Raw genomic sequence first — 25,682 nt, 5'->3', positions numbered from 1 at the left:
TTACACCTTATCTTTATTCTGTAGGTTCATACGATTAAAATAATACCCTACTTGTATAGGTTTGATTTTGTTGTACTTCTGGAAAAAATCATAACTACATGGAGGAAAATTAATAAGTTTAAAATTGTCATCTTCTGACCCCTATAACTTTTTTATTTTTCCGCGTATGGGGCTGTATGAGAAATCCAAAAAAGAAATGCATTTCCTGTAATGTCCTGACCACAGTGCTCTCTGCTGACCTCTGCTGTCCATTTTAGGAACTGGAGAAAATCCCCATAGCAAACATATGCTTCTCTGGACAGTTCCTAAAATGGACAGCAGAGGTAAGCAGAGAGCACGGTGGTCATGACATCACAGGAAATGCATTTCTTTTTTGATTTCTCTTTAGTATACAGCCCCTAAAAAGTACTGGAAGGATTAAGATTTTTTAATAGAAGTGATTTACAAATCTGTTTCACTTTCCGGCACCAGTTGATTTAAAAAAAATAATAATTTCCACGGTAGTACCCCTTTAACCCCTTCATGACCCAGCCCATTTTCACCTTCAGGACCTGGGCATTTTTTGAATGTCTGACCACTGTTACTTTAAACATTAATAACTCTGGGATGCTTTTACTTATCATTCTGATTCCGAGACTGTTTTTTTGTGACATATTCTACTTTATGTTATTGGTAAAATGTCACTGATATTTGCATAATTTCTCGGTAAAAAAAATCTAAAAATGTCATGAAAACTTGGAAAATTTTGCATTTTTCTAACTTTGAAACTCTGCTTGTAAGAAAAATGGATATTCCAAATAAATTACATATTTATTCACATATACAATATGTCTACTTTATGTTTGCATCAAAAAATTGACGTGTTTTTACTTTTGGAAGACATCAGAGGGCTTGAAATTTCAGCAGCAATTTTCCAATTTCTCTCAAGATTTTCAAAATCGTACTTTTTCAGGGACCAATTCAGGTTGGAAGTGGATTTAAAGGGTCTTCATATTAGAAATAGCCCATAAATGACCCCATTATAAAAACTGCACCCCCCCCCAAAGTATTCAAAATGACATTCACTAAGTGTTTTAACCCTTTAGGTGTTTCACAGGAATAGCAGCAAAGTGAAGGAGAAAATTCTAAATCTTCATTTTTTACACTCACATGTTCTTGTAGACCCAATTTTTAAATTTTTACAAGGGGTTAAAGGAGAGAAATCACCCTACAATTTGTAACCCAATTTCTCTCAAGTAAGAAACACCTCATATGTTTATGTAAAGTGTTCGGCGGGGTGCAGTAGAGGGCTCAGAAGGGAAGGAGCGACAATGGGATTTTGGAGAGTGAGTTTTTATGAAAGGGTTTTTGGGGGGCATGTCCCATTTAGGAAGCCACTATGGTGCCAGAACAGTGGACCCCCCACGTGACCCCATTTTGTAAACTACACCCCTCATGGAATTTAATAAGGGGTGCAGTGAGCATTTACACCCCACTGGCGTTTGAAAGATATTTGAAACAGTGGACTGTGCAAATGAAAAATTTTATTTCTTTTTCACAGACCACTGTTCCAAAAATCTGTCATACACCAGTGGGGCGTAAATGCTCACTGCACCCCTTATTAAATTCCATGAGGGGTGTAGTTTACAAAATGGGGTCACATATGGATATTTATTGTTTTGCGTTTATGTCAGAACTGCTGTAACAATCAGCCACCCCTGTGCAAATCACCTCAAATGTACATGGTGCACTCTCCCTTCTGAGCTTTGTTGTGCGCCCCCAGAGCACTTTGTGCCCACATATGGGGTATCTCCGTACTTGGGAGAAATTGCATTACAAATTTTGAAGGTCTTTTTTCCCTTTTAACTCTTGTGAAAATGAAAAGTATGCGGCAGCACCAGCATGTCAGTGTAAAAAAATATAATTTTTATACACTAACATGCTGGTGTAGACCCCATCTTCACCTTTTCATAGGGGTTAAAGGAGAAAAAAAAAAATGTATTTGTAAGGCAATTTCTCTATAGTACGGAGATACCCCATATGTGTCCCAAAACTGTTGCCCTGAGAGAGCGCAATGCGCATTTGAGGCCTAAATTAGGGATTTGCATAGGGGTTGACATTGGGAATCACTGGCGTAGAATACCCCTAACAGGGTGCCTCCAGCTGTTGCAAAACTCCCAGCATGCCTGGACAGTCAATGGCTGTCCGGCAATACTGGGAGTTGTTGTTTTGCAACAGCTGGAGGCTCCGTTTTGGAAACAGTAGCGTACCAGACGTTTTTCATTTTTATTGGGGAGGGGGGCTGTCTAGGGGTATGTGTATATGTAGTGTTTTTTACTTTTTATTTTAGGTTAGTGTAAGTGTAGTGTAGTGTTTTTAGGGTACAGTCACACTGGCAGAGGTTCACAGCAAGTTTGCCACTGGGAGTTTGAGCTGCAGCGCAAAATTTGCTCAAACTTGCAGCACTCACTGTAAACCTCCGCCCATGTGAGTGTACCCTGTACATTCACATTTTAGGGGGGGGGGGGGGGGGGCAAACATCCAGCTGTTGCAAAACTACAACTCCGAGCATGCTCTTTGGCTGTCCGTGCATGCTGGGAGTTGTAGTTTTGCAACAGCTGGAGGCACACTGGTTGCGAAACACGGAGTTAGATAACAAACTGGTGTTTCTCAACCAGTGTGCCTTCAGCTGTTGCAAAAACTACAAATCTCCGCATGCAGTGACAGCAGAAGGGCATGTTGGGACTTGTAGTTATGCAACAGCTAGAGGCATACTGCTACAACTCCCAGCATGCCCTTTGGCTGTCCGTGCATGCTGGGGGTTGTAGTTATGCAACAGCTGAAGGCACACTGGTTGCAAAACACTTGAAAGTTTATTACTTAGTGTTTCCAAACCAATGTGCCTCCAGCTGTTGCAAAACTACAACTCCCAGCATGCATGGTCTGTTAGTGCACAATTGAGGCACTGAGGTAGGAAACTGACAATGTTTCCCAACTAGTGTGCCTCCAGTTGTTGCAAAACTACAACTCCCAGCATGCCCAGACCGCCCAGGCATGCTGGAAGTTGTAGTTCGGCAATATCTGAAGGATCAGATGTTGCTGAAATACAACTTCCAGCATGCTTGGGCAGTCTGGTATGCTGGGAGTTGTAGTTTTGCAACATCTGGAGGTCCAAAATTTGGAGACCACTGTATAATGGTCTCCAATCTGTGCTCTTCCAGATGTTAGAGAACTACAACTCCCAGCATGCCTGGACAGACTGAGCATGCTGAGATTTGTAGTTTTGCAACATCTGGAAGAGCACAGATTGGAGACCATTATACAGTGGTCTCCAAACTGTGGACCTCCAGATGTTGCAAAACTACAACTCCCAGCATGCACAGAAAGCCAAAGGCTGTCTGAGCATGCTGGGAGTTGCAGTTTTGAAACTCCCAGAGGCAGCAGTGAGATCGCTTTATGGCGATCTCACTGCTGCCAATGAAGATGCCGCCCTGCTGCTGCAAACTCACCGCCGGGACGCACCACCCCCCGGGACCGCCTGGAGGACGCAGCTTGCGCCGGGACCGCTTGGGACACCGCATGGCCGGGTAAGTGACGCCAGGGGACGGGTAAGGGACACTTAGAGCGGTGTGTGTCCCGATCCCTGTGATCGGGACTCACACACCACGCTGCTGAGTATTCTCATAGCAAAACGCTGCTTTTAGCTAGTTATAGCCACCATCTTACCGGGCGCTGCGGGATGCCGCGAATAGCGGCAAAAACGTTCATGACGTACCTGTATGTCATGGGTCGGGAACACCTTGCCACTCATGACGTACAGGTATGTCATAGGTCGGGAAGGGGTTAACAGTCTACTCTGTCCTCCACTCGTTACCTATATTAATGGCACCTGTTTGAACTTGTTATCAGGATAAAAGACACCTGTCCACAACCTCAAACAGTCACACTCCAAACTCCACTATGGTCAAGACCAAAGAGCTGTCGAAGGACACTAGAAACAAAATTGTAGATCTGCACCAGGCTGGGAAGACTGAATATGCAATAGGCAAGCAGATTGGTGTGAAGAAATCAACTGTGGGAGCAATTAGAAAAATGGAAGACCTACAACAAGACCACTGATAATCTCCCTTGATCTGGGGCTCCACGCAAGATCTCACCCCGTAGTGTCAAAACAAGAACGGTAAGCAAAAATCCCAGAGCCACACAAGGGGACCTGGTGAATGACCTGCAGAGAGCTGGGACCAAAGTAACAAAGGCTACCATCAGTAACACACTACACCGCCAGGGACTCAAATCATGCAGTGCCAGACGTGTCCCCCTGCTTAAGCCAATACATGTCCGGGCCCGTCTGAAGTTTGCTAGAAAGCATTTGGATGATCCAGAAGAGGACTGAGAGAATGTCATATGGTAAAAAAACTCAACTCGTCGTGTTTGGAGGAGAAAGAATGCTTAGCTGAATCCAAAGAACACCATACCTACTGTGAAGCATGGGGGTGGAAACATCATGGTTTGGATCTGTTTTTCTGCCAAGGGACCAGGACAACTAATTTGTGTAAAAGGTAAGAATTAATATGGCCACGTACCGTGAGATTTTGAGTGAAAACCTTCTTCCATCAGCAAGGGAATTGAAGGGGAAACGTGGCTGGGTCTTTCAGCATGACAAAGATCCCAAACACACCGCCCGGGCAACAAAGGAGTGGCTTCGTAAGAAGCATTTCAAAAGGTCGTGGAGTGGCCTAGCCAGTCTCCAGATCTAAACCCCATAGAAAACCTTTGGAGGGAGTTGAAAGTCCGTGTTGCCCAGCGACAGCACCAAAACATCACTGCTCTAGAGGAGATCTGCATGGAGGAATAGGACAAAATACCAGCAAGAGTGTGTGAAAACCTTATGAAGACTTACAGAGAACGTTTGACCTCTGTTATATACCCTTTGTTGGCAATGACAAAGTATTGAGATGAACTTTTTGTTATTGACGAAATACTTTTTTCCACCATAATTTGCAAATAAATTCTTTAAAAATCAGACAGTGATTTTACTAATTTTTTTTTTCTCATGATGTCTCTCGTAGTTGAGGTATACCTATGATGAAAATTACAGGCCTCTCATCTTTTTAATTGTGAGAACTTGGTGGCTGACTAAAAGCTTTTTTGCCCCACTGTACATTACACACTAAAAGGCAGGAACATGGAGAACATTACAGAGGAGCAGTACTGAGCAGTCTAAACTATGAAGCAAGCCATTGGGAAAAATATACTTACAGAGAAATTGCAAAGAGACAACTGTATCTATCTACCTGTTGTGCCTCTCCTCTCTAAACTCATTCTCCTCCCATTTCTAGCCTCACCTCCTCCTCTCCGTAAACTTGTATTGGCAGTGTGAAATCTGATTTGTTAATAAGCTGCTTGAAAACAGAGAACTAAGCAGTTTTTCTGAGTGAATTAGTTCTGCTAGGGGTGGGGGCTCAAAAAAGAAGAACAAAGTACTTTTCTCTAATAAAACATATTACGAAGTTTCTTATATTCCCTTGTAATTTTTTGGTACAAATGTGCTTTTGGTGCAAAACATAAAATTATATAAGAACAAACAATGAAACATTATACTTACCTTGTTTGTTAACACTGCTGCCACCTTTCTAAACAGCACTTCTTGGGGAAGATTTATCAAAACCTGTCTAGAGGAAAAGTTGCTGAGTTGCCTATAGCAACCAATCAGATTGGTTATTTCATTTTTGTAAAAGGCCACTGAAAAACGAAAGAAGCGATCTGATTGGTTGCTATGGGCAACTCAGCAACTTTTCCTCTGGACAGGTTTTGATACATTTCCCCCTTGTGTTTTGCACAAGAAGCCCATATTTTGCACATTAAGTCAAATCGGCATCTCAGCACATTTTTACAAAAAAAGAAAATTTAAATACACATTTAAACATCCTCATTACTCACATATCTATTGTAAGGAAGTCCATTGTACCAGCCCACAAAGTCCCTGGCTGAATATACTCCTTGAAGCTTTTCTCCGGGTATTCCCAATTCCCTTTTATCTTCCGCTCCGTAACTCTGTGGGATGTAGAACAAAGTTTTCTCATGCTGTACCTGTTTTAAGATTGGCCTTTTAAAGGGGTACTCCCATGGAAATTTAGTTTTTTTTGTTTTTTTAAATCAACTGGTGCTAGAAAGTTAAAGGAGTACTCTGGTGCAGAGTATTCCTGCTCCGTCCTGCCAAAAAAATGAAAATAAACCATCTCTCACCTTCCTTGGTTCCCCTGGAGCGCCAATACAGCTGATCGGTCCTCCGGTCCATCTTCTTCATACTTCCGGGTGTAACAAAGCGTCACATGGCACTCAGCCTACGTTACACCCGGAAGTATGAAGAGGATGCACCGGAGGACCGATCAGCTGTAGTGGCGCTCCGCGGGAACCCAGGAAGGTGAGTGATGGTTTATTTTCATTTTTTTTTGCAGCCCGGGCAGGAAGGAGCAGGAATACTCTGCACCAGAGTACTCCTTTAAACAGATTTGTAAATCACTTCTATTAAAAAATCTTAATCCTTCCAGTACTTTTTAGGGGCTGTATACTAAAGAGAAATCCAAAAAAGAAATGCATTTCCTCTGATGTCATGACCACAGTGCTCTCTGCTGACCTCTGCTGTCCATTTTAGGAACTGTCCAGAGCAGCATATGTTTGCTATGGGGATTTTCTTCTGCTCTGGACAGTTCCTAAAATAAACAGCAGAGGTCAGCAGAGAGCACTGTGGTCATGACATCAGAGGAAATGCATTTTTTTGGCACCAGTGGATAAAAAAAAAAAAAAAAAAGTTTTCCATGGGAGTACCCCTTTAAGGAAGGTCTATTGAATTCCCAAATGTTACATGGGACAAAGTCCCTGTAGATTTGCCCTCTATATTTGCGTCAGAAAAATTTGCAATGGAATACAGTAAAACTGGTGACTGGATAAGACTTTAACAAATCTTATTCACATGTTGCCATAACCTAAAATTTCTATTTGCACCTCCGTACCATGTTAATTTCTGTTCCATAAAGAGCAGTACATTTTGTCCATTGAACTTATAGGGAAATAAAATAAATTGTAATGAAATCCACAAGTGATTTTACCATGGGGATTTTGGTGGGGTTCTGCATGTGTGTACTTCAAAACCATTGATATTTTTTTCAGCTATGCATGCAAATAGACAGTAAACTTTACATCAATCCCAAAATCCCCACAATTTGGTGCACATTAGTTTTATGGATTTCCCTATGGATTCTTGCAGAGAAAACCTATCTTCAACAACCTTTTTTAATTGCTGTGATGATTGTCAAAAACAAGCAAACCATATAATTATTCAATATTACAGGGTGGGACGCTACTTCTGGGTTAACGGAAAGACTTGTTTTCTAATCTCAGCTTACCCTTTAAAAAAAAAAATGGTGTATTTACTGGTACTGGTAGGTTCTGACTGGTTTCTCCATGAAATTAGATTTCTGTACATATGTAACTTAAAAGGGGTACTCCCCAGCAAACATCTTATACTCTATCTAAAGTTCACTCCGGCGTGGCAGCCCCTCTTTAGGCGCACGGAGTGAACTCTGCTCCATGCCCGATGACTTGCGATGCGGCCACAACGCCCCCTCCATCCACTTCTATGGGAAAAGGCGTGACGGCTAAGTCATAGCAGTCACACCTCCTGTCATTGACATGAAAGGGGCGTGGCGTGATGTTGCCACCGCTACTGGCACGGAGATCGTGGGGGTCCCCAGCGGCAGGACCTCCGCAACTAGACATCTTATTCCCTATCCTTTGGATAGGGGATAAGGAGATTTTATGCTTACCATAAAATCTCTTTCAGAGGATCCATTGGGGACACAGACCTTGGGGTATATGCTGCTGTCACTAGGAGGCTTGACACTATGGCAACAAGAAAAGTCGGCCAATCCCAGCATGTTATACCCGCCCACACGCACCTGAGCTAATCAGTTTTAGTCCCAGAGCACCGACCGACAGGTAAGAATAAAACCAGAAACTGTCCGAGGAACAGGATAAAAATTAACTGAAACATTCTTGGACAGGTAACCAAACCAGGAACACCAGAAAAAAATGGGTGGGTGTTGTATCCCCCAATGGATCCTCCGAGAAAGAAATTTTACGGTAAGTATAAAAATCTCCTTTTCTCTATCGGCTCCATTGGGGGACACAGACCTTGGGACGTACCGAAGCAGTCCCCAGGGTGGGTAAAAGAGGAGCAAGTTAGGTGGAAGGGGCAAGGATAGTGTAGATAGAGAGGGGGGACTTAGTAATATACCTGGGGGCGGAGCAGAGGGAGGGGTTAGAATAGTTAATAGGGATAGGCTTCATAGGAAGAAATATCATACACCATTGTATTGCATGAGGACTTATGCCAGAAGTCTGTCCAATAAAACAGAGGAACTGAAGTGGTTGATGTCTGAAGAAAATGATGACATAGGGGGTATAACAGAGACTTGGTTGGACGATAGCTGTGACTGGGAAGTCAACATACAGGGATATAGTCTATTCATGAAGGATCAGACAAAACTGAAAGGGGGAGGAGTTTGTCTTTATGTGAAATAGAGTCTGCGGGAGGATAGCCACACTGCGGGAGGATATGAGAGGGAAATGATAATGTGGATAGAAATATATGGAGATAAAAAAAAATTCTGGTAGCAAATAAGCAAATCACAATGAGGTGATAATAATGGGGGACTTTAACTATCCTGATATAAACTGGGAGACTGAGACCTGTAAATCTCATAAAGGAAACAGGTTTCTGACTATAGCTAAAGACAATTATCTGTCCCAAATGGTACAGGTCCCGACCAGAGGGGGCACCCTACTAGACTTAATATTAACCAACAGACCTGATAGCGTAACTAATGTGCAAGTAGAAAGACACCTAGGAAATAGTGATCATAATGTAATACATTATAACTTGTTCTTCAATAAGGGAATCTCTCGAGGGGCCACAAAAACAGTGAACTTTAGGAAAGCAAAGTTCGATCAACTCAGAGAAGCCCTTAACAATATAAAATGGGATAATGTCCTCAAAAACAAGAATACTGACACTAAATGGGAGACTTTTAGGAATATCTTAAATTCTCACTGTAAGATGTATATACCTTATGGGAATAAAAGGGTCAGAAATAAAAGAAAACCAATATGGATGAATAAAAATGTTAAGGGGGCAATAAATGACTAAAATAAAGCATGTAAACAACTAAAACAGGATGGCAGTGAAGAAGCATTTGAAAAGCTATTAAAGAAAAAGTTAAAATATGTAAAATACAGATAAAAGCCGCAAAAATAGAGATAGACAGACTCATTGCCAAAGAGTAAAACTAACCCCAAAATGTTCTTTAACCATATCAATAGCAAAAAGGTCAAAAATGAAAGTGTTAGCCCTTTACAAAATGATGAGGAAGAAATTCTAGACGGGGGATCAGGAAAAAGCAAATATACTAAACAAATTCTTCTCAAATTCTTCTTCTGAAATGACAGGTGAAATACAGTGTGATAAGGTAAACTCCCCAGTACAGGTCACCTGTCTAACTCAGGAAGAAGTACAGTGCCGCCTACAAAAAAATCTAAATATACAAATCCCCAGGTCCAGATGGCATTCACCCCCGAGTTCTAAAGGAATTCAGTATTGTAATAGACAGACCTCTATTTTTAATATTCAGGGACTCTATAGTAACAGGGACTGTTCCCCAGGACTGGCGCATGGCAAATGTGGTGCCAATATTTAAAAAGGGGACAAAAGATGACCCCGGGAATTACAGACCTGTTAGCTTAACCTCCGTTGTATGTAAATTGTTTGAGGGTTTTCTAAGAGATGCTATTTTGGAGTATCTTGATAAAAATAAAATGTATGACACCATATCAGCATGGCTTTATGAGGGATCGGTCCTGTCAAACTAACCTGATCAGCTTTTATGAGGAGGTGAGCTCCAGACTGGACCAGGGGCAGTCGCTGGATGTCGTATATCTGGATTTTTCCAAAGCATTTGATAAGGTGCCACATAAAAGATTGGTGCATAAAATGAGAAGGATGGGGCTGGGGGAGAATGTGTAAGTGGGTAAGTAACTGGCTCAGTGACAGGAAACATAGGGTGGTTATTAATGGTACTTATTCTGATTGGGTGACTGTTACTAGTGAGGTACCACAGGGGTCAGTCTTGGGTCCTGTTCTATTTAATATATTCATTAATGACCTTATAGAGGGGTTGAATAGTAAAGTAGCAATTCTGCCACTGTACAAATCACTAGTCAGAGCACACACAGAATACTGATCTCATATATCCTATGTGGATCCTAGGGTACAATTGATCAACTCCAATACCCTTTGGAGGACAATCCCCCCTCAGGGAAAAAGAACCCTATACTAGGGGACCACTAAAAACTAAACTTTATTGATATGCGTTAAAAAAATTGTTGCAAATACATAAACAGAAAGTGTGTGTTTAAAATTATCAGGGACTCAATGTCTTTAAGCTCTCATATGGATTTTATTATACTAGTGGTGCAGTATTGGTCACCTCTCACCAGTTTATTTAGGGGGAACTAAAGCCCTCCTTTATAATTTGAAAGGGGTGTATGTCAAGAGGTTCCTTTACCAGCAGCCCTTGAGAGGTCTCTTACACCTTCTTAGGGCTGTATGGGGGGATTCTATGAAGGTTGAGTGGCTATTAGGGCATCTGCACTTATATAGGGTGTCTCTCACACACTCCTATATTCCTAAGCCTCCTATATTTTATTTCACCTTCTTGATATAGGATCCCATTATCTCCTTATGTATAATTATGCATTCCAGCAGGTGTGTTTAAAGGGGTACTCCGGTGAAAAACTTTTTTTTTTTTTTTTTTTAAATCAACTGGTGCCAGAAAATTAAAAAGATTTGTAAATTACTTCTATTACATAGTTACATAGTTAGTACGGTCGAAAAAAGACATATGTCCATCAAGTTCAACCAGGGAATTGAAGGGTGGGGTGTGGCGCGATATTGGGAAAGGGATGGGATTTTATATTAATTCATAAGCATTAATGTTATTTAAAATCTTAATCCTTCCTGTACTTATTAGCTGCTGAATACTACAGTGGAAATTATTTTCCGTTTGAAACACAGAGCTGTCTGCTGACATCTCTGTCCATTTTAGGAACTGTCCAGGGTAAAAGGAAATCCCCATAGCAAACATTCTGTTCTGGACAGTTCATAAAATGGACAGAGATGTCAGCAGAGACTACTTTGCTCGTGATGTCAGCAGACAGATCTGTGTTTCAAAAAGAAAAGAATTTCCGCTGTAGTATTCAGCAGCTAATAAGTACAGGAAGGATTAAGATTTTTTAATAGAAGTAATTTACAAATCTTGAAATAGAGCAGAAGAGCAGGGTCCAGCTCCCAAGGAAAACGAGTAAAATCCAAAATTTTAATTCAAGCCATTAAAAATATGAGTGAACAAAAAAGAGGGGATAAAATCATAGCAGAAACGCTGACGCGTTTCAGACTATATCGTCCTTAATCATGGCATGTCACAGTGAGCTACATACATCCTATATATACCATGGGTAAATACCAACTGGATTAAACAGTTAGTTGGGGAACGAACGAAAGTAGGCATTCCCCAACTAACTGTTTAATCCAGTTGGTATTTACCCATGGTATATATAGGATGTATGTAGCTCACTGTGACATGCCATGATTAACCCCTTAACCCCTTAAGGACAATGGACGTACTCCTACGCCCCCGTTTCCGAGTCCTTAAGGACTGAGGACGTAGGAGTACGTCCTGTCTTTTCCCGGCCCCCCGCCGCTAGCCGGAGGGGAGCCGGTGCCCGATGCCTGCTGAAATCGTTCAGCAGGCATCGCGGCATATCGCCCAGGGGGGTCATTATGCCCCCCCATGTCGGCAATGGCCGCAGATCGCTGGACAATTCAGTCCAGCGATCTGCGGCGATTCCGGGTCAATCGGGTCTCCAGTGACCCGGAATTACTGGCTGATCGGGGCCGTCAGAGACGGCCCCGAACAGCCAGAGCCTGCAGGGGTGAGGTGGCACTGGTGCCACCTCACGATCGCCCTGATTCGTCGGCCAGATTACCGGCCGACCAATCAGGGCGCCTGCTGCGGGTGTCACTCCCGCACCCGCTCCGCCCCTCTTCCGGAGGACGTGAGCGGGTGCGGGACGTGCAACCCTGGTGCTGGGGACCCCGATCCCCGGCGTTAATGTTGGGATCGGGGCCCCAGGAGCAACGACGGCGGCGGGACTGACCTGTGCGGCGATCAAGCAGCAGCAGGGGGGGAGTGACAGCCTCCTGCTGTTGCTTAGCAACAGCTCCCAGCATGCAAAAAGGGCATGCTGGGAGCTGTAGTTATGCAACAGGAGGAGGCAGACCACCACAACTCCCAGCATGCACTTATGGGCATGCTGGGACTTATGGTTTTGCAACAGCTGGAGGCACATTCTTTCTATGGAAAAGTGTACCTTCAGCTGTTGTATAACTACAACTCCCAGCTTGCACAAACAGCTTAAGTGCATGCTGGGAGTTGTAGTGGTGCATCTGCTGGTTGCATAACTACAACTCCCAGCATGCCCGTTGGCTGTCGGTGACTGCTTAGAGTTGTAGTTTTGCAACAGCTGAAGGCACACTGAGTTAAGTAGCAAACCAGTGTGTCTCCAGCTGGTGCATAACTACAATCCCCAGCATCCCCAGCCAAAGTAGTATGCCTCCCGCTGTTGCATAACTACAACACCCAGCATGCCCTTCCGCTGTCCGTACATGCTGGGGGTTGTAGCTTTTGCAACAGCTGAAGGCACACTGGTTGCAAAACACTGAGTTTGTTGCCAAACTCGGTGTTTCACAACCTGTGTGTCTCCAGCTGTTGCAAAACTACAACTCCCAGCATGCACTGATAGACCGTACATGCTGGGAGTTGTAGTTTTGCAACAGCTGGATGTTCCCCCCCCCAATGTGAATGTACAGGGTACACTCACATGGGCGGAGGATTACAGTAAGTATCCGGCTGCAAGTTTGAGCTGCAGCAAATTTTCTGTCGCAGCTCAAACTGCCAGCGAGAAACTACTGTGAACCCCCCGCCCGTGCGACTGTACCCTAAAAACACTACACTACACTAACACAAAATAAAATAAAAAGTAAAAAACACTACATATACACATACCCCTACAACAAAAATGAAAAACGTCTGGTACGCCACCGTTTCCAAAACGGAGCCTCCAGCTGTTGCAAAACTACAACTCCCAGCATGCACTTATAGACCCTACATGCTGGGAGTTGTAGTTTTGCAACAGCTGGATTCCCCCCCCCCCCCAATGTGAACGTACAGGGTACACTCACATGGGCGGAGGATTACAGTAAGTATCCGGCTGCAAGTTTGAGCTGAGGCAAATTTTCTGCTGCAGCTCAAACTGCCAGCGAGAAACAACTGTGAACCCCCCATGCGACTGTACCCTAAAAACACTACACTAACACAAAATAAAATAAAAAGTAAAAAACACTACATATACACATACCCCTACACAGCCCCCCTCCCCTCCCCAATAAAAATGAAAAACGTCTGGTACGCCACTGTTTCCAAAACGGAGCCTCCAGCTGTTGCAAAACAACTACTCCCAGTATTAGCAGACAGCCACTGACTGTCCAGGCATGCTTGGACTTTTACAACAGCTGGAGGCACCCTATTTGGGAATCACTGGCGTAGAATACCCCTATGTCCACCCCTATGCAAGTCCCTAATTCAGGCCTCAAATGCGCATGGCGCTCTCACTTTGGAGCCCTGTCGTATTTCAAGGCAACAGTTTAGGGTCACATATGGGGTATCGCCGTACTCGGGAGAAATTGTGTTACAAATTATGGGGGGTATTTTCTGCTATTATCCTTTTTAAAAATCTAAAATTTTTGGGAAACCAACATTTTAGGTAAAATTTTTTTTTTTTTTTTTTTACATATGCAAAAGTTGTGAATCACCTGTGGGGTATTAAGGTTCACATTACCCCTTGTTACGTTCCACGAGGGGTCTAGTTTCCAAAATGGTATGCCATGTGTTTTTTTTTTGCTGTCCTGGCACCATAGTATTCAAAATGACATTCAGTCAGCGTTTTAACCCTTCAGGTGTTTCAAAGGAATAGCAGCAAAGTGAAGGAGAAAAATCACAATCTTCATTTTTTACACTCGCATGTTCTTGTAGACCCAATTTTTGAATTTTTGCAAGGGGTAACAAGGAGAAAATTTTTACTTGTATTTGAAACCCAATTCTTCTCGAGTAAGCACATACCTCATATGTCTATGTTAATTGTTCGGCGGGCCCAGTAGAGGGCTCAGAAGGGAAGGAGCGACAAATGGTTTTTGGGGTGGCATGTCACCTTTAGGAAGCCCCTATGGTGCCAGAACAGCAAAAAAAAAAAAACCACATGGCATACCATTTTGGAAACTAGACCCCTCGGGGAACATAACAAGGGTTAAAGTGAACCTTAATATCCCACAGGTGATTCACGACTTTTGCATATGTAAAAAAAAAAATTTTTTTTCCCCTAAAATGCTTGGTTTCCCCAAAGTTTTATATTTTTAAAAAGGGTAATAGCAGAAAATACCCGCCAAAATTTGTAACACAATTTCTCCCGAGTACGGCTATACCCCATATGTGACCCTAAACTGTTGCCTTGAAATACAACAGGGCTCCAAAGTGAGAGCACCATGCGCATTTGAGGCCTAAATTAGGGATTGCATGGCGGTGGACATAGGGGTATTCTACGCCAGTGATTCCCAAACAGGGTGCCTCCGGCTGTTGTAAAACTCCCAGCATGCCTGGACAGTCAGTGGCTGTCTGGTAATACTGGGAGTAGTTATTTTGCAACAGCTGGAGGCTCCGTTTTGGAAACCGTGGCGTACCAGACGTTTTTCATTTTTATTGGGGAGGGGGGGCTGGGGAGGGGCATGTGTATATGTAGTGTTTTTTTTACTTTTTATTTTAGTTTTTGTTAGTGTAGTGTTTTTAGGGTACAGTCGCACGGGCGGGGGTTCACAGTAGTTTCTCGCTGGCAGTTTGAGCTGCGGCAGAAAATTTGCCGCAGCTCAAACTTGCAGCCGGATACCTACTGTAAACCTCCGCCCATGTGAGTGTACCCTGAACATTCACATTGGGGGGGGGGGGGGGAGAAACATCCAGCTGTTGCAAAACTACAACTCCCAGCATGTACGGTCTATCAGTGCATGCTGGGAGTTGTAGTTTTGCATCAGCTGGAGGCACACTGGTTGTGAAACACAGAGTTTGGTAACAAACTCACTGTTTTGCAACCAGTGTGCCTTCAGCTATTGCAAAAGCTACAACCCCCAGCATGTACGGACAGCGGAAGGGCATGCTGGGTCTTGTAGTTATGCAACAGCTGGAGGCATACTACTTTGGCTGGGGATGCTGGGAATTGTAGTTATGCAACAGCTGGAGACACACTGGTTTGCTACTTGTTTCACAACCAGTGTGCCTTCAGCTGTTGCAAAACTACAACTCTCAGCAGTCACCGACAGCCAACGGGCATGCTGGGAGTTGTAGTTAGGCAACCAGCAGATGCACCACTACAACTCCCAGCATGCACTTTAGCTGATTGTGCAAGCTGGGAGTTGTAGTTATACAACAGCTGAAGGTACACTTTTCCATTGAAAAAATGTGCCTCCAGCTGTTGCAAAACTATAAGTCCCAGCATGCCCATAAGGGAATGCTGGGAGTTGTGGTGGTCTGCCTCCTGCTGATGCATAACTACAGCTCCCAGCTTGCCCTTTTTGCATGCTGGGAGCTGTTGCTAAGCAACAGCAGGAGGCTGTCACTCACCTCCTGCTGCTGCTGCTCCGTGCACAGGTCAGTCCCGCCGCCATCGCTCCTGGGGCCCCGATCCCAACATTGACGCCGGGGATCGGGGTCCAAGTCCCGCACCCGCTTACGTGCTCCGGAAGAGGGGCGGAGCGGGTTGCGGGAGTGACACCCGCAGCAGGTGCCCTGATTGGTCGGCCGGTGAACCTGGCTATGGCTGTTCGGGGCCGTCTCTGCCTGTAATTCTGGGTCACCGGGTCACTCAAACGTCCCGAGTCCTTAAGGACTCGGAAAAGGGGCCATTTGAGTACGTCCTGCGTCCTTAAGGGGTTAAGAACCATATAGTCCAAAACGCGTCGGCGTTTCTGCTATGATTTTATCCCCTCTTTTTTGTTCACTCATATTTTCAATGGCTTGAATTAAAATTTTGGATTTTACTCGTCTTCCTTGGGAGCTGGACCCTGCTCTTCTTCTCTATTTCAAGTCTTCACTCCAAGAATGCGGTTGGATGTTGTCCGTGCTTCCTATCCACACTTGAAGTCCTCCTCCTCTCAAGAACTTATATGGTGGTGAGCTGTTTTTTCTTTTTCATAGACTTTGGTTAATTTACAAATCTGTTTAACTTTCTGGCACCAGTTGGCACCAAAAAAAAAAAAAGTTTTTCACCGGAGTACCCCTTCAATGCCTCCATTTCAGGCTGCTGTGTCACCACTTATGTATTAGTTTTAGACATGGACACCAATGATTACATAAGATAAAAAGTATCGCTAGCCCACCTGACGTTTCTCCAGTCGGACTTGGCTTTGTCAAGGGTAATGCGGCTAATGGCGATATTCGCGTGCGCGCCACTATTTATGAGGTCTGACCATGGTGTCATTTCCGGTGGCGTCCCTGAGTGTTTCCGGCCTTGGGGGCCTCTCAGGGAATGCCATGTCAGCCAGTGTGTACTAGAGTCACTAGGACCGGTCATGTGAGTCGGATCTTATTGCGCATGCGCTCTTGATGGTCGCGGAGTCGCGCTTTTTACACGAGTATGATCGCTATTGTTTACATCAAGTGAGATGTACCTTCCTGCGCATGCACATCACTATTGTTTACATCACGTGAGATGTGCATCATATCTGCGCATACTTATTGATCTTGCACATATTGACGTTCTTTGTATCTTTGATATATGTGTGTGTGTGTGTGTGTGTGTGTGTGTGTGTATGTGTGTGTGTATATATATATATATATATATATATATATATATATATATATATATATAATTATTATTTTTTTTATATATATATATTTTTACAGGGTATCTATTGATAAATAGAAGAGAATATCATTTTGAATTTATGTATTTTTATCTGTCTATTTATAGTTGAGGTGTAGAGGGTATTCTAATTATTTTGCTTTACAAGCCTTATTTCAGATATAGTGTCCAATTCTTTTGTTTTGCAGAACTAATTTTAAATACGGTGTCTGATGATAGGGATATAGTGTCCTGATGGTAGGGATTCCAGTTACAATCCTGTTTTTTATTATTACTTTTGTGAACCATATGTTTGGTGTCCATATCCCCACATATGTATACCTATCTAGACTAACATATAGCTGTATCTAGAATATCAATTTTCGTATTCCAACTGCATTGCTGTTATCAATTGGTAATTGTTCATTGTAGATGTTAAATAGCTCCCATTCACATGCTTTATGACACTATCCATAGTCCTATATATATTCGACTTGTTACTCTGCATTACAATGATACCTTATGATGTTAATAGCCTAATTGTAATATTATTTCTACAGTTACCTATACCTCCTACTGAAACTCTGTCTCGGAATTCCATACTCTTCCCTATGTCGCTTCAGCTTTCCATTCGGCTGTTTCCAGGTCCTATTTCCGTTGGCTGCTGATGTTCACCACTCTTTAGACTAACTGGTAAGTATAAGGGTGCTACACACTATTATTTTTGTCTTTCCATGTATTTAATTCTACTAATTTGAACCCCTCATTCAAACCTGTAGGGGATAGACTGTTCAGCCTGAATATCCATCTTGCTTCCTCTTTTAGGAGGGCCCTATCAATGTCTCCTTTTCTGGGGCCCAAATTCCACTGGCAAAGACCCCAAAATTGTATGGCTTCTATATTGCCAGCATGTCTAGAATTGACGTGACGTGCTAGTGGAGTGTCCACCTTGGTACGTATCGTACTCAAATGTTTGCTAATTCTCTTCCTGAGTTGTTGAGTTGTCTTCCCGACATACAGCTTTGGGCAAGGACATTGTGTTATATATATTATATTGCGGCTGCTGCAGTTTATGAATTGTCTGATTGTCTACCGTCTATTGTCAACTGGGTTCTCAAAGTTTTTTGTTTTTGGCATCACTTAACCAATAGAGCAATGTCCACATGGGTATGAGCCTTCTGGTGGTTTTGGGAGCAAAGTTTCTGATTTTTCTTCAGATGTAGAGAAGTGACTATGGACGAGCATGTCTCTTAAGTTTGGCCCTCTTCTGTATGTCACATTAGGGTCTTTCATTTATCACTGTTTTTAAATCTGGATCTTCTGTGAGGATATTCCAATGATTGGTAAGGATCCTTAATATTTGAGAGGTATAACCATTGTAAGTCCCAATACATCTTATTATGTTCTGTGAGTTACCTTCTCTTCTCAACTTTCTCATTAGATTCTGACTTTCTTTTGCAAAGTTGCTTTCTTCAGAGCAGTTTCTTTTGGCTCTTAAATATTGGCCAACTGGTATGCTGCGTTTCAAAGATGCAGGGTGCCAGCTGGTCCAATGTACAAAACTATTGGTTGCCGTAGGTTTACGGTATATATCTGTTTGTATGTGATTCTGCTGATCAATATATATAGTCAGATCTAAGAAGTTCAGTGACCGGCCTCCAATTTCTGCTGTAAATTGCATCCCAACTTCATTCTTGTTTAAATCGGTGACAAACACATTGAATAAAGTGCTCCCCCCGTCCCAAAAAAATAAAATATCGTCTTTGTATCTACCCCTGTATAAAATTAGTGTAGTGACTAAAATCCTCCCCAAAAACAATAGTGCTCTCCCACCACCCTAAAAATTAATTGGCATATGTAGGTGCACAAACCGTCCCCATAGCTGTACCCTTTATCTGTCGATAAAGGGTACCTCCAAAAAGAAAAAAATTGTGAGTGAGTACAAAATATAGTAAAGGGATCATAAACTCATTGTGCTCGGTGTGGTGTCGACTTCATGTTTTTAGAAAAGACGTGATTGCGCTGATCCCCAATTCGTGGGTAATATTACTATATAGGCTTTCCACATCCAAGCTCGTGAGAATAGTGTTGTCATTCACCACTAAATTTAGTGGTGAATTACAACAATATTCTCACGAGCTTGGATGTGGAAAGCCTATATAGTAATATCACCCACGAATTGGGGATCAACGCAATCACATCTTTTCTAAAAACACGTAAAGCCTTCAACAGAGCACGGCGAAGTGACCGAGCAATTTTACTACAAGACAAAACTGCAAGAGAAGGTAACTCACAGAACTTACGATGGTTATACCTCTCAAATATTAAGGATCCTTACCAATCATTGGAATATCCTCACAGCAGATCAGGATTTAAAAACAGTGATAAATGAAAGACCTAATGTGACATACAGAAGAGGGCCAAACTTAAGAGACATGCTTGTCCATAGTCACTTCTCTACATCTGAAGAAAAATCAGAAACTTGGCTCCCAAAACCACCAGAAGGCTCATACTAGGGATCGACCGATTATCGGTATGGCCGATATTATCGGCCGATAATCACGATTTTGGGCATTATCGGTATCGGCAATTACCTTGCCGATGAGCCGATAATGCACCGCCCCCGCACCGCCCCCACCGCACCGCGACCGCCCCCCGATCCGCCGCCCGCACTGCGACCGCCCCCCCGATCCGCCGCACCGCGACCGCCCCCCCCCCCCCCCCCCAATCCGCCGCACCGCGACCCCCCCCGTAGTGCTGGGCGGTATACCGGTATGGATTTTTGCCCATACCGCTATACCGGTCGGGCCCCTCCCCCACCCTCCAAGTCAATAAAAAAAAATGTAACTTACCCATAATGGGGGTGGTCCGGGCCATCAATCTTCCCTTCCTGTAGTGTCCGGGGCATTCCGGGTGGAGGGTGAACCGGTCCGGGCTGTCCTTCTCCGGCGGTCATCTTCTCCACTCCGGGCAGGCTCCGGCCTAGTATGCTACATAGACGCCGCTACGCCGTGACGTCAGGTGCGTCGCTGCGCACGGGCGTCACTGCGTAGTGGCGTCTATGCAGCGTACTAGGCCGGAGCCTGCCCAGAGTGGAGAAGATGACCGCCGGAGAAGAAGGACAGCCCGGACCGGTTCACCCTCCACCCGGAATGCCGCCGTACACTACAGGAAGGGAGGATGGATGGCCCGGACCACCCTGACAGGTAGGGGGAGAGAAGCGGGTGGTGGTGGCGGCGGTCTATGGCACCGCAAAAGAAACCGCAGTGCATTGATTTAAAGCGCCCGCTTTAAATCAATGCTCTGCAGCGGTGTCGGGGGGGGAGGGGGTGGGGGGGTAAATAGCCGATAACTTATACCGGAATATCGGTATAAGTTATCAGCTATCGGCCCTAACCTCCACCGATTATCGGTATCGGCCCTAAAAAACAGATATCGGTCGATCCCTAGCTCATACCCATGTGGACATTGCTCTATTTGTAAAGTGATGCCAAAAACCTTTGAGAACCCAGTTGACAATAGACCGTACACAATCAGACAATTCATAAACTGCAGCAGCCACAATATTACATATATAGCACGATGTCCTTGCCCGAAGCTGTATGTCGGAAAGACAACTCAACAATTCAGGAAGAGAATTAGCAAACATTTGAGTACGATACGTACCAAGTTGGACACTCCACTAGCACATCACGTCAATTCTAGACATGCTGGCATACAATTTTGGGGTCTTTGCCAGTGGAATTTGGGCCCCAGAAAAGGAGACATTGATAGGGCCCTCCTAAAAGAGGAAGCAAGATGGATATTCAGGCTGAACAGTCTATCCCTACAGGTTTGAATGAGGGGTTCTCCTACTCGGCCTCTCTCGAATGAGATAGGGAATAATATTTGCCATAGCATAACAGGCAAATTAGTAGATACATGGAAAAACAAAAATAACAACGGACAGTGTGTAGCACCCTTATACTTACCAGTTAGTCTAAAGAGTGGTGAACATCAGCAGCCAACGGAAATAGGACCTGGAAACAGCCGAATGGAAAGCTGAAGCGACATAGGGAAGAGTATGGAATTCTGAGACGGAGTTTCAGTAGGAGATATAGGTAACTGTCGAAATAATATTACAATTAGGCTATTAACATCATAAGGTATCATTGTAATGCAGAGTAACAAGTCGAATATATATAGGACTATGGATAGTGTCATAAAGCATGTGAATGGGAGCTATTTAACATCTACAATGAACAATTACCAATTGATAATAACAGCAATGCAGTTGGAATACGAAAATTGATATTCTAGATACAGCTATATGTTAGTTTAGATAGGTATACATATGTGGGGATATGGACACCAAACATATGGTTCACAAAAGTAATAATAAAAAACAGGATTGTAACTGGAATCCCTACCATCAGGACACTATATCCCTATCATCAAACACCGTATTTAAAATGAGTTCTGCAAAACAAAAGAATTGGACACTATTTCTGAAATAAGGCTTGTAAAGCAAAATAATTAGAATACCCTCTACACCTCAACTATAAATAGCCAGATAAAAATACATAAATTCAAAATGATATTCTCTTCTATTTATCAATAGATACCCTGTAAAAAAAATAATAATAATAAAATAAAAAATATATATAAATCATTCACATTAATTATACTCTCCCCTTTTCATCAGCATCCTTACATCTATGCGGTATGGATATACTCAGTTTTGGAGAAGAATAAAAGATAGAGAACGTCAATATGTGCAAGATCTATACGTATGCGCAGATACGTACACTGAGGGAATGCGCAGTGCGAACTAATTGAAATAAACATACGTACACCCGTATTAGCGTAGTCCCAGGAGCACAAAAAGAGCATGCGCAAGAAGGTACATCTCACGTGATGTAAACAATAGCGATCATACACATGTAAAAAGAGTGACTCTGACACCATCTAGAGCGCATGTGCAATAAGATCCGACTCGCATGACGGCCCTCAATAGTTACATGACCGGTCCTAGTGACTCTAGGACATGCTGGCTGACGTGGCATTCCCTGAGACACCCGCAAGGCCGGAAACACAGGGACGCCACCGGAAATGATACCATGGTCAGACGTCATAAATAGCAGCGCGCACGCGAATATTGCCATTAGCCGCATTACCCTTGACAAAGCCAGTCTGACTGGCGAAACGTCGGGTGGGCTAGCGATAGTTTTAGACATGGACACCAATGATTACATAAGATAAAAAGTAATACATACGTGGTGACACAGCAGCCTGAAATGGAGGCATTAAACACACCTGCTGGAATGCATAATTATACATAAGGACATAATAGGATCCTCTATCAAGAAGGTGAAATAAAATAAAGGAGGCTTAGGAAAATAGGAGTGTGTGAGAGACACCCTATATAAGTGCAGACGCCCTAATAGCCACTCAACCTTCATAGAATCCCCCCATACAGTCCTAAGAAGGTGTGAGAGACCTCTCAAGGGCTGCTGGTATAGGAACCTCTTGACATACACCCCTTTCAAATTATAAAGGAGATGAGAGCTTAAAGACATTGAGTCACTGATAATTTTAAACACACACTTTCTGTTTATGCATTTGCAACAATTATTTTAATGCATATCAATAAAGTTTAGCTTTTAGTGGTACCCTAGTATAGGGTTCTTTTTCCCTGAGGGGGGTTTGTCCCTCCAAAGGGTATTGGAGTTGACACATAGAATACTGGGCACCAGTGTACAAGAAAGATATAGTGGAGCTAATGGCTACAGACACACATGATATGTCACCTGTACTATGCTGTCTTCTAGCAGTAGACAAAACCCAGCATCATTTAAAGGGGTACTCTGCTGCAAAACTTTTTTTTTTTTTTTTTTTTTTTATCAACTGGTGCCAGAAAGTTAAACAGATTTGTAAATTCTATTTATAAACCTTAATCCTTGTAGTACTTAGCTGCTGTATAATCCACAGGAAGTTCTTTTCTTTTTGAATTTCCTTTCTGTCTGACCACAGTGCTCTCTGCTGACACCTCTGTCCATTTTAGGAACTGTCCAGAGCATGAGCAAATCCCCATAGAAAAATGATCCTCCTCTGGAAAATTCCGGACATGGGCAGAGGTGTAAGCAGACACACTGTGGTAAGACAGAAAAGAACTTACTGTGGAGCATGCAGTATCTGATTAGTGGTGGAAGGATTAAGATTTTTAAATAGAAGTAATCTACAAATTTTTTTAACTTTCTGGCATCAAGTGATAAAAAAAATAAAATAAAAAATAAAAATATTTCCACTGGAGCACCCCTTTAAGGTTAATTGACTCTCAGCACTTACCAATACTACAGCATGATAGGCTTCCTGCAGTTCCTCTACAGTTACATCTCTCCCGACTGTCACATTTCCTAAAAAGTTGCAGCGGTCAGAGTGGGCGGTCTGTGTAAAAGTGTTAATAACATTCTGTAAAGAGATAAAAAGCAGTGAGATCGTATAAATGGATTTTTTTATACAGTAATAAACATGCAGGCTTTTTCCCTGATGCAAGAATATATTGTGTTATGCTACACAATCATCTGAAGTTTAACCTTTCTTAGAAATAGATGGGTGTCCAGGGGAAAGCAAAATGAATGTGCCAGGGCAAGTTTGTGCATTTTTTTTTCTTTTCTTTTTACAAAGATGTTTTTTTTTCCCCCACTCTGTGGTAGTGAAGGGAATAATAAATCCCCCCATTTACTCAATTGTTGGTGAAGTCTCCATAGCCAGATGTGGTTTTGCAAAAGCTCTATACAGCAGGATCACAATTATTCCTTTCTACTGGTTATACTTTTATCTAACGTGCAAACCTTACTTACCAATACTTCTCCTATGTAATTTATAAACATATTAAAAAGAATAGGACCAGAACATTGTGGGTCACCTCATGTAACAAGTCTCTTCTTAGAATGACAAAAACTCTCTGATATCTATCATTCAGCCAACTGTAAATCTATTGAACTATTCAGAGATTAATTCTAATTTTCAGTAAAGTATTTATGACCATCAGAGGGTGGTTATTTACAGTAAATATGCAGAGTGGGTCACCATTAGCAGTGGGGTACCACAGGAGGTTCGTATCGGCCCTGTTCTTGTCCTATGATTAAATGGGCGCTGTCAGATACAAAAACTTTTGATATGTTGTAAAGCATGCAAAACCAATTGGTCTTCAATTGCTTTCATTAGAAATGTTTCAGTATTTCATACTGAAAAAGCCAGTCAAACAAGTGCCCCCCCTGCCTGCTTGTACACATACTGGTCCATTTGTGTCCATGCGTCATCACCTATGTCATGGACACACTTCCTTGATTGACAGCTGTGAGCCCAGGGCTCACAGCTGGAGGAAATATCCCACTGTCAGCTTGTGTCCCGCTACTGGTCCTAGACACACAAAAAAACATTTTTGGTTGAATCCGACAGGTACGCTTTAATTATGAATGTGGACAGGTTGCATAGTAAATTTTCATCTTAGCATATTATACTAAACTCTATAAAGTCTTCAACACAGAAAGGATAATCAAATAAGAGCACATAATATATCACAGAGGGACTTGCTGGAAGCTTGGAGACAGAGTCAGAAAATGGCAACTGAAGTTTAATGTGATTAAATGTAACGTTATGCAAACGAGACAAAAAAACTAAATTTACAACTATTTGTTAGATGCATGCTGGGTAAAGCAGGCACTGAAAGAGCCATGGGATTCAGTGGACAATAAACTTACTCTAGCAAGCTGTGCCAGGCAGCTGTTAACAAGGCAGATACACAGATGCACACAATGAGAATATACAGTCATGGCCATAAATGTTGGCACCCCTGAAATTTTTCTAGAAAATGAAGTATTTTGCAAACTGCTCCAGGTCTGTCTTATTGGAAGGGTGCCTTTTCCCAACAGCAATTTTAAGATCTCTCCCCAGGTGTTCAATGGGATTTAGATCTGGACTCATTGTTGGCCACTTCAGAACTCTCCAGCACTTTGTTGCCATCCATTTCTGGGTGCTTTTTGACGTATGTTTGGGGTCATTGTCCTGCTGGAAGACCCAAGATCTCGGACGCAAACCCAGCTTTCTGACACTGGGCTGTACAGTGCGACCCAAAATCCTTTGGTAATCCTCAGATTTCATGATGCTGTGCACACATTCATTCAAGGCACACAGTGCCAGAGGCAGCAAAACAACCCCAAAACATCATTGAACCTCCACCATATTTCACTGTAGGTACTGTGTTCTTTTCTTTGTCGGCCTCCTTCCCTTTTTCAGTAAACAGTAGAATGATGTGCTTTACCAAAAAGCTCTATCATGGTCTCCTCTTTCCACAAGATGTTTTCCCAGAAGGGTTTTGGCTTAAGTTCATTTTGGCGAAAATGTAGTCTTGCTTTTTTTATGTCTCTGTGTCAGCAGTGGGTCCTCCTGGGTCTCTTGCCATACCATTTAATTTCATTTAAATGTCCATTGATATTTATGCTGTCCTGCAGGTTTAGGGAGCATCAGTGTCAGCGCGAACTACCTTTGGAACTTGTTTGGGGCTGTTTATCCACCATCCGGACTATCCTGCATTGACACCTTTCCTCAATTTTTCTGTTCCTTCCACGCCCAGGGAGATTAGCTACAGTACCATGGGT

The 25,682-nt window shown here is 42.9% G+C and overlaps 1 protein-coding gene across 1 annotated transcript in view; it reads right to left on the bottom strand.

Annotated features, from left to right (window-relative positions):
- The window catches only part of FDXR (ferredoxin reductase), an 86,898-nt gene that overhangs the window by 35,019 nt on the left and 26,197 nt on the right, over positions 1-25,682 (bottom strand). Inside the window, exons 4-5 of the mRNA XM_056549740.1 lie at positions 23,368-23,490; positions 5,920-6,033 (exon numbers count right to left, since the gene is read on the bottom strand). Of these exons, the coding sequence (XP_056405715.1) occupies positions 5,920-6,033; positions 23,368-23,490 (237 nt within the window). The remainder of the gene's footprint in view (positions 1-5,919; positions 6,034-23,367; positions 23,491-25,682) is intronic.

The sequence above is a fragment of the Hyla sarda genome, chromosome 13 (assembly GCF_029499605.1).
Source record: "Hyla sarda isolate aHylSar1 chromosome 13, aHylSar1.hap1, whole genome shotgun sequence".
NCBI classification, from domain to species: Eukaryota; Metazoa; Chordata; class Amphibia; order Anura; family Hylidae; genus Hyla; species Hyla sarda.
The sequence above is the reverse complement of the archived record's forward strand: the minus strand, read 5'-3'. Positions and strand labels throughout refer to the sequence as shown.